The following is a 9,690-nucleotide window of genomic DNA, read 5'->3' on the forward strand; positions in this document are numbered from 1 at the left end:
AGCCAAGTTCAGACTACGGAATCTCCAGGCAGAAAATTTCCGTCCGGAGATTCAGAGTGGGGCTAGGACCGCGCGGTCACCTCAATCTCCAATAGACTGCAATGTGTTCCGTGAGTATTTCCGCCTGAAGAATGAGCAACCCCTTTCTTCAGTAGTGTTGAGCGGCATAGGCCATATTCGAATTCGCGAATATATGGACGAATATTCGTCATATATTCGCGAATATTCGTTATATTCTTGGTTTCTTTTCGCGTATGTGAAAATACGCGTATACGAAAATTAACATTTGTGAAAATTCGCATATGCGAAAATGTGCATATGCTAATTTTCGCATATGCGAATTTTCGCACGCCAGTCTCACACAGTAGTATTACAGCCTTCTTTACACCACACAAGCTGGAAGCAGAGAGGGATGATCACTGTGATGTGTACTGTGAAGAAAAAAAAAAAAAAAAACGAATATTCGTAATTACGAATATATAGCGCTATATTCGCGGAATTCGCGAATATGCGATATTCGCGAATAATATTCGAATTGCGAATATTCGCGAGCAACACTATTCTTCAGGTGGAAATTTTAAAGCAGATTTTCCGTTTACAAATTCCGCTTCACAAATTCTGAAGTGTGAATTTGTGATCGGAAACCCATTCACTACACTAGACATTTTAGCAAGCGCAATTTTTGCCGGAAATTGTGGAATTGCAGGCGGAAATTCCGTAGTGTGAACCTGGCCCATGGGCTTTAATCTGAGGCGGAATTTCGCAAGTAGAGATTCTACCGTGTGAATGGACCCGTATTCTCACACTCGGACCTCCTACTGTTAAGTTTCATTGGGTCCTGGGGGATCTACATTACATTCAGGGGTCCGAGTGTTCCAGCCGGTCATCTCAGACTGGACTCCCCCTCACCTTCATCCGGTCTATGTTCACCTCCATCTTTAGCTGCTCCACGTCTTTTCGGGCTTCAACGATTTTGGCCAAATTGCTTGACATTCTGCAATAAAGCAACAACATAATAAAACATAATAGATAGGAGTAAAAACTTTCCTTACACTACCAAAAGTATGTGAACCCCCCGAACTGTGGCCCCTATTTGGAGTTAGTCTCCTATTGGGTGCAGCAATGGAAACCCCAATCTATGACGCGCTGAACGGACAGTAGTCCCGATCCTGATGCCCTGGATGGACAGTAGTCCCAGTCCTGATTCTCTGAACAGACTGTAGTCCTGGTTCTGATGCCCTGTACAGACAGTAGTCCCAGTTCTGATGCCCTGTATGGACAATAGTCCTGGTCCTGATACCCTGGACAGACAGTAGTCTGAGTCTGGATGCCTTGTACGGTCAGTATTCCCAGTCCATATGCCCTTTACAGACAATAGTCCGGGCCCTGATTCCCTGAAAAGACTGTAGTCCTGGTTCTGATGCCCTGTACAGACACTAGTCCTGGTCCCGATGCCCTGTACGGACAGTAGTTCAGGCCCTGATTCCCTAAACAGACTGTAGTCCTGGTTCTCATGCCCTGTACAGACAGTAGTCCCAGTTCTGGTGCCCTAGGCGGACAATAGTTCCAGTCCTGATGCCTTAGAGGGACAATAGTACCGGTCCTGATGCCTTGGAGGGACAACAGTCCTGGTCCTGATGCCTTGGAGGGACAGTAGTTACGGTCCTGATGCCCCATACAGACAGTAGTCCCGACCTTGATCCCCTGAATAGACTGTAGTCCTGGTTCAGATGCCCTGTACAGACAGTAGTCCGGGTCCTGATGCCTTGGAGGGACAAATAGTCCTGGTCCTGATTCCCCGATCAGAATTTTGTCCTGGTCCTGATGCCTTCTACAGACATTAGTCCCGGTCCTGATGCCCTGGATGGACACTAGTCCCGGTCCTGATGCCCTGAAGGGACACTAGTCCCGGTCCTGATGCTCTGTACAGACAGTAGTCCCGGCCCCGATTCCCTGAACAGACTGTAGTCCTGGTTTTGATGCCCTGTACAGACAGTAGTCCGGATCCTGATGCCCTAGAAGGACAATAGTCCCGGTCCTAATGCCTTGGAGGGACAATAGTCTTGGTCCTGATTCCCTGATCAGAATGTTGTCCCGGTCCTGATGCCTTGTACGGACAGTAGTCCCGGTCCTGATGCCCTGAATGGACACCAATTCCGGTCCTGATGCCCTGGATGGACACTATTCCCAATCCTGATGCCCTGTACGGACAGTATTCCTGGCCCTGAATCCCTGAACAGACTGTAGTCCTGGTTCTGATGCCCTTTACAGTCAGTAGTCCGGGTCCTGATGCCCTGAAGGGACACTAGTCTAGGTCCTGATGCCCTGTACAGACAGTAGTCCCAGCCCTGATTCCCTGAACAGATTGTAGTCCTGGTTCAGATGCCCTGTACAGGCAGTAGTCCGGGTCCTGATGCCCTAGACAAACAATAGTCCCGGTCCTGATGCCTTGGAGGGACAATAGTCCTGTCCTGATTCCCTGATCAGAATTTTGTCCCTGCCCTGATTCCTTGTACGGGCAGTAGTCCCGCTCCTGATGCCCTAGATGGACACTAGTCCCGGTCCTGATGCTCTGTAAAGACAGTAGTCCCGGCCCCAATTCCTTGAACAGACTGTAGTCCTGGTTCTGATGCCCTGTACAGACAGTAGTCCGGGTCCTGATGCCCCAGAAGGACAATAGTCCCGGTCCTGATGCCTTGGAGGGACAATAGTCCTGGTCCTGATGCCCTGAACAGACTGTGTAGTCCTGGTTCTCATGCCCTGTAAAGACAGTAGTCCGGGTCCTGATGCCCTAGAAGGACAATAGTCCCGGTCCTGATGCCTTGGCGGGACAATATTCCTGGTCAGAGTTTAGTCCCGGTCCCGATGCCTTTTATGGACACTAGTCCTGGTCCTGATGCCCTGTACAGACAGTAGTGCCGACCCCGATTCCCTGAACAGAGAGTAGTCCTGGTTCTGATGTCCTGATCAGACAGTAGTCCCGGTTTTAATGCCTTGTACGGACAGTAGTCCCGATTCTGACGCCTTGGAGGGACAATAGTCCTGGTCCTGATGCCTTGGAGGGACAATAGACCTGGTCCTGATCAGAGTTTAGTCCCGGTCCCGATGCCCTGTACAGACAGTAATCCCGGTCCTGATGCCCTGAACAGACTGTAGTCCTGGTTCTCATGCCCTGTAAAGAAAGTAGTCCGGGTCCTGATGCCCTAGACGAACAATAGTCCCAGTCCTGATGCCTTGGAGGGGCAATAGTCCTGGTCCTGATCAGAGTTTAGTCCCGGTCCCGATGCCCTGTACAGAGAGTAATCTGGGTTCTGATGCCCTAGACTGACAGTAGTCCTGGTTCTGATTCTCAGTGCTATGTCTGTGATACATCCAACGCATTTCACTCGCTCTTTCAGGTCAACCCTTCGCCCTCCGGTTGTAGGTGAACAGAAGAGGCGATGACCACTAGTAAACATGGAGGGAGCACGTACTTTGAGCCAAGTAGCAAGTATTGGATCTATCAGGCAGCAGGTGTGGGTCCTATCCCTGCAGGCGGTAGATTACCCCTGAGACCAGCCGGGTAATCACAGCAGCAATTACCCCGCAGGGCACAAGCCCATCCCCCCGCCAAACTGCGCATACTGTAACGGACTGTGGTGTATCAAAAAGGGGTGCAGGCTGTCTGCCCAGCTGTATACCATATATACAATGGTCTCATATACTTATCATAGGAAATAGATTTGTATAAGAGACAGGAGGTTTCAACATCTCTATAGGAAAGGATTCTTCACAGTAACAGCAGTCACACCATTCATTCAAACATGAATGGAGGTGACTTAGCTACCGGAGACCCAACAACACGTGCCTCCAGCTGTTGCAAAACTACAACTCCCAGCATGCCCGGACAGCCGAAGGCTGTCCGGGCATGCTGGGAGTTGTAGTTTTGCAACAGCTGGAGGCACATTGGTTGCGAAACCCTGCCATGCATGTGAATGATGAGGATTGCATCACTATGAGGATTCAGCCATGTAAGAACCTTTCAATCCAGACCCCCCATCCCCGAGACGTAGCCCCCCCACACCCGCTGTACCCACCTGTGTCCTGAGGACGGTGCAGGCTCCCGACTTCTCCTCCGAGTACTGACAGGATGGCCGGGTCGTCTCTTCTCCACAACGACTGTCCCCGGAGAGAGGGCGGCGATGAGCGAACAGATGTCACCCTATTGTTCCATTCGGAGGCGGGGGATGGGACCTGCACACCTTGGCGACAGCTTATTATATTAATATAAGACCGTCTCCTGAGGGGCGGTATTGGGGGGGGGGGCGGTGTCTGTGGTATATACATCCGCCCCGTCAAGACCAGTCCCCCCGTCTCCTGCAGAGACCATTTTATTCTAGTTAACCCTTTTGTGTCCAGGGTCCTTTCTCTGGCTGCTGCTGCCCAGAGACGACCAATTTTTTGGGGGCAACGGATTGTATTTCTCCTTAGGCCATTTCCACTTTTAGGCTGTGTTTTATTTTATTTATTTATTTATTTATTTTTTTTTAGGCTGCATTCACATCTCGTTTTTGCAATACGGTTCCCGTATCCGGTTTCAGTGTAAAAACCGTATGGAGCCGTAAGTATAGACATGTCTTTGAAAACCGTACGCCAAACGTAGCATCCGCTTGTGTACCATTTACGGTTTAATCCGTTTTTTTTTTCCTGTACACAAAACCGTAGTCTACTACGGTTTTATGACCGGGTGAAAAACCGGATACAACCCGTATACGTTTTTTTTTAAATGGGAGTCAATGGGAACCGTACAGAACCGTATGTGCGTTCGGTTCCATCCAGTTTGCACTATACGGTTTTGCAGTTTGTACATGCGCAGTGCACGCCGAAAGTTTTTCCCACAAATAGAACAAGAAGATCTTTATTTAATTAAGGACAAACATAAAACCGTATCCGTTTTTTTCCCCCTCCAAAAACGTATTAAACCGTATGCAACTGGACATCCGTTTTCAAACCGTATACGGTTTAAAACCGTACAGAGGTATATACACGGTTGTATACGGTTCGGTCCGGTTTTGAGACATATGTTTTTTAACAAAAAAAAACTGATATGGGAACCGTATTGAAAAAATTACATGTGAATGCAGCCTTACACACTCTTTTATTTTATTTTATTTTTTTTTTTGCGAGAGGAATCGTCCATAATTGGAGATAAAAAGGCAGAAAAATGTGCAGAAAAAACAATGCGGCCATATTCTTTACGCAGTTTTAACATAGCTTTAGGCTGTAAGTAGGTAATAAGGTGCACGCCTTTTTTTTATTAATTTATTTAGTTATTTTTACACACTTTTTTATTTTAGTTTTTTTTTTTTTTTGCGAGAGGATTCGTCCATAATTGGAGAAAAAAAAAAGGGCAGAGAAAATGTGCATAAAAAAAATAAATAAATAAAAAAAAAAAAAAATATATATATATATATATATATATATATATATATATATTGCTGCCGAATTCTTTACATAGTGTTAACATAGCTTTAGGCTGTAAGTAGGTAATTAGGTACATGCATTTTTTAATACATTTTAAAAATTTATTTTTACACACTTTTTTTTTGCGGGGGGAGAAGTTTCGTCCAAAATTGGAAGAAAAGGCAGAAAAAATGCTCATAAAAAAAAATGCGGCCGTATTTTTTACGCAGTGTTAACATAGCTTAGGTAGGTCATTAGTTACATGCCTTTTTTAATAAACATTTTTTAAACTTCTTTTTGCACACATTTTTTTTTTTTTGCCAAAGGTTTCGTCTGTAATTTGTCCGTACAAAAAAAAAAAAAAAAAAGGCGGAAAAAATGTGGATAGAAAAATAAATAAAAATGCAGCCATATGTCTTATGCAGTGTTAACCTACAATTACTATAAATGATAAAAGAAATGTTAAAAAAGAAAAAAAGTAATAAAAATGAATGTGAAAAAGCCCCTCCCCCAGTAAACAAATTAAATCTCCCTTTTTAAATTTTACAAAAAAAAATAAAAAATGTAATAAAATAAACCAACCCACATGTGAAAATGTCCGAACTATTAAAATATAATGTTAATGGACCTCATACGGTAAACAACATAAATGTAAAAAAAAAATACCAACAATATTGCTAATTTTGGGTCAGAAAAAAAAAATCCCATATGTGCAAACATGTATAAAAAAAACTACAGATCAAGACGCCTACAGCCGCGTATACGGAAAAATAAGAAAATTATAGGGGGTCAGACTAGGGCAAAAGGCTCCACTTTGGGACACACAGTCCTTTTTATGTCCTAGACCAGTGGTCTCCAAACTGTGGACCTCCAGATGTAGCAAAACTACAACTCCCAGCATGCCCGGACAGCCGTTGGCTGTCCGGGCATGCTGGGAGTTGTAGTTTTGCATCATCTGGAGGTCCGCAGGTTGAAGACCGATGTACACTGAAAAAAATATATATATATCATGTATTTTAAATCTGAACAATGTGAATGAGCACGTACAATAGTTTTATATTAAACTTTTTCTTCTTCTAATTTTCAGTGAAGAATTCTTAGATGAAGCCGTCCTCTGACAACACCTCCTGGCGCTCCAGCAGATTGGAGGGCCCTTGGTTGCCTGTCTGTGCCGACCCGTTGTGGACCAATTTTGGCAGCTCCTGTCTGGAGGGTTGGTATTAGAGATGAGCGAACTAACAGTAAATTCGATTCGTCACGAACTTCTCGGCTCGGCAGTTGATGACTTTTCCTGCATAAATTAGTTCAGCTTTCCAGTGCTCCGGTGGGCTGGAAAAGGTGGATACAGTCCTAGGAGACTCTTTCCTAGGACTGTATCCACCTTTTCCAGCCCACCGGAGCACCTGAAGGCTGAACTCATTTTACGCAGGATAAGTCATCAACTGCCGAGCCGAGAAGTTCGTGACGAATCGAATTTACTGTAAGTTCGCTCATCTCTAGTTGGTATGAATACACTGCTCAGGGATCACTAAGATAACACATCCTAGATCTGAATGAATGAACTAATCGTATGAAATACTTTCCTCTTTACATAGTTGAATTCGCTGACAACAAAATCACACAAAAATTATCAATGGAAATCAAATGTATCAACCCCTGGAGGTCTGGATATGGAGTCACACTCAAAATCACAGTGGGAAACCCCACTACAGGCTGATCCAACTTTATGTAATGTCCTTAATACAAGTCCCAATGAGGCTCAGTAGTGTGTGTGGCCTCCACGTGCCTGTATGACCTCCCTACAACGCCTGGGCATGATCCTGATGAGGTGGAGGATGGTCTCCTGAGGGATGTCCTCCCAGACCTGGACTAAAGCATCCGCCAACTCCTGGACAGTCTGTGGTGGATGGAGCGAGACGTCCCAGATGTGCTCAATGGGATTCAGGGGAACGGGCGGCCAGTCCATAGCATCAATGCCTTCCTCTTGTAGGAACTGCTGACACACTCCAGCCACATGAGGTCTAGCATTGTCTTGTATTAGGAGGAACCCAGGGCCAACCGCACCCGCATATGGTCTCACAAGGGGTCTGAGGATCTCATCTCGGTACCTAATGGCAGTCAGGCTACCTCTGGCAAGTACATGGAGGGCTGTGCGGCCCCCAAAAGAAATCCCACCCCACACCATTACTGACCCACCGCCAAACCGGTCATGCAGGATGATGTTGCAGGCAGCAGAACGTTCTCCACGGCGTCTCTAGACTCTGTAACAAGTGCTCAGTGTGAACCTGCTTTCATCTGTGAAGAGCACATGGCGCCAGTGGTGAATTTGCCAATCTTGGTGTTCTCTGGTAAATGCCAAACGTCTGGCACGGTGTTGGGCTGTAAGCACAACCCCCACCTGTGGACGTCGGGCCCTCATACCCCCCTCATGGAGTCTTTTTCTGACCATTTGAGTGGACACTTGCACATTTGTGTCCTGCTGGAGGTCATTTTGCAGGGCTCTGGCAGTGCTCCTCCTTGTTCATAGGTGGAGGTAGCGGTCCTGCTGCTGGGTTGTTGCCGTCCTACGGCCTCCTCCACGTCTCCTGATGTACTGGCCTGTCTCCTGGTAGCGCCTCCATGCTCTGGACACTACGCTGACAGACACAGCAAACCTTCTTGCCACAGCTCGCATTGATGTGCCATCCTGGATGAGCTGCACTACCTGAGCCACTTGTGTGGATTCTAGACTCCGTCTCATGCTACCACTAGAGTGAAAGCACCGCCAGCATTCAAAATGACCAAAACATCAGCCAGGAAGCATAGGAACTGAGAAGTGGTCTGTGGTCACCACCTGCAGAACCATCCTTTATTGGGGGTGTCTTGCTAATTGCCTATAATTTCCACGTGTTGTCTGTTCCATGTGAAATTGATTGTCAATCAGTGTTCTTCCTGAGTGGACAGTGGGATCTCACACAAGTGTCAGTGACTTGGAGTCACATTGTGTTGTGTAAGTGTTCACTTTATTATTTTTGAGCAGTGTATATTCAGTCTATTCCAGGGCTTATCCAGGAATAGAGAACCAGAGCCGATTTCTTCCAAAAACAACGCCACCCCTATCCTCAGGTTGTGTGTGGTATTACAACTAGTCTCCTTTCACCCCAATGGAACTGAGCTGCAATACCACACACAACCTGAGGATAGGGGTGGCGATGTTTTTGGAAGAAATCTGTTACTCTAATCCCAGATAACCTCTAAAGTCAATGGGTGCACCCCGACATGCGTCAATATACCTTTTCCTTCCGGTACTAATCCTGATATACCCTAAAAATTGGGCTTTAAATCCGGACTACTAGTACGGCTGTCACGGCATGATGGGAGTTGTGGTTTTGGAATACCTGGAAAGGCCCGCTGTAGGGAATGTGGATCCCTACCCCAGTGACAGAAGATAGTGAAGTCACGACTCCGCCCCCGTGTGACATCACGCCCCGCCCCCTCAATGCAAGTCTATGGGAGGGGGCGTGACTGCCGTCACGCCCCCTCCCATAGACTTGCATTGAGGGGGCGGGGCGTGATGTCACACGGGGGCGGAGTCGTGACGTCATGATCTTCAGTCCCCGTGGTCAGGACCCAGACCCTCCAGCACTTCCTCCAGAACAGTTACAGTTGGGTGCTGCGTGCTATATTGCGGGGGTCCCCAGTGGCGGGACCCCCGCGATCAGACATCTTATCCCCTATTCCTTTGGATAGGGCATAAGATGTCTAGGGGTGGAGTCCCCCTTTAAGAGAACAATTCACATTTTATTGAACAAACCTCCTAATGATAACAGGATTTTTTTTAATCATAAACTTACAATGCGCCGTTCCAAATGATTACGCAAAGTACGTTTCAAAACACTTTAGAGATGAGCGAACTTACAGTAAATTCGATTCGTCACGAACTTCTCAGCTCGGCGGTTGATGACTTATCCTGCGTAAATTAGTTCAGCCTTCAGGTGCTCCGGTGGGCTGGAAAAGGTGGATACAGTCCTAGGAAAGAGTCTCCTAGGACTGTATCCACCTTTTCCAGCCCACCGGAGCACCGGAAAGCTGAACTAATTTATGCAGGAAAAGTCATCAACTGCTGAGCCGAGAAGTTCGTGACGAATCGAATTTACTGTAAGTTCGCTCATCTCTAGTTGTAAAGAACTGAACGTTGTCATTTGTTGTGTTTGCAGCATTTACTATAATCAAAAGCTACATCAATCCAACTTTGATCAACATTTTAAC

The 9,690-nt window shown here is 46.5% G+C and overlaps 1 protein-coding gene across 1 annotated transcript in view; it reads right to left on the reverse strand.

The window, feature by feature from the left end:
* The window catches only part of GNG8 (G protein subunit gamma 8), an 11,712-nt gene extending 7,436 nt beyond the window's left edge, over positions 1–4,276 (reverse strand). The window contains exons 1-2 of the mRNA XM_056538692.1: positions 4,077–4,276; positions 910–994 (exon numbers count right to left, since the gene is read on the reverse strand). Coding sequence (XP_056394667.1) covers positions 910–993 — 84 coding nt within the window. The 5' untranslated portion in view covers position 994; positions 4,077–4,276. The remainder of the gene's footprint in view (positions 1–909; positions 995–4,076) is intronic.
* Between the last annotated feature and the right edge of the window lie 5,414 nt (positions 4,277–9,690).

Source organism: Hyla sarda, chromosome 9 (assembly GCF_029499605.1).
Source record: "Hyla sarda isolate aHylSar1 chromosome 9, aHylSar1.hap1, whole genome shotgun sequence".
NCBI classification, from domain to species: Eukaryota; Metazoa; Chordata; class Amphibia; order Anura; family Hylidae; genus Hyla; species Hyla sarda.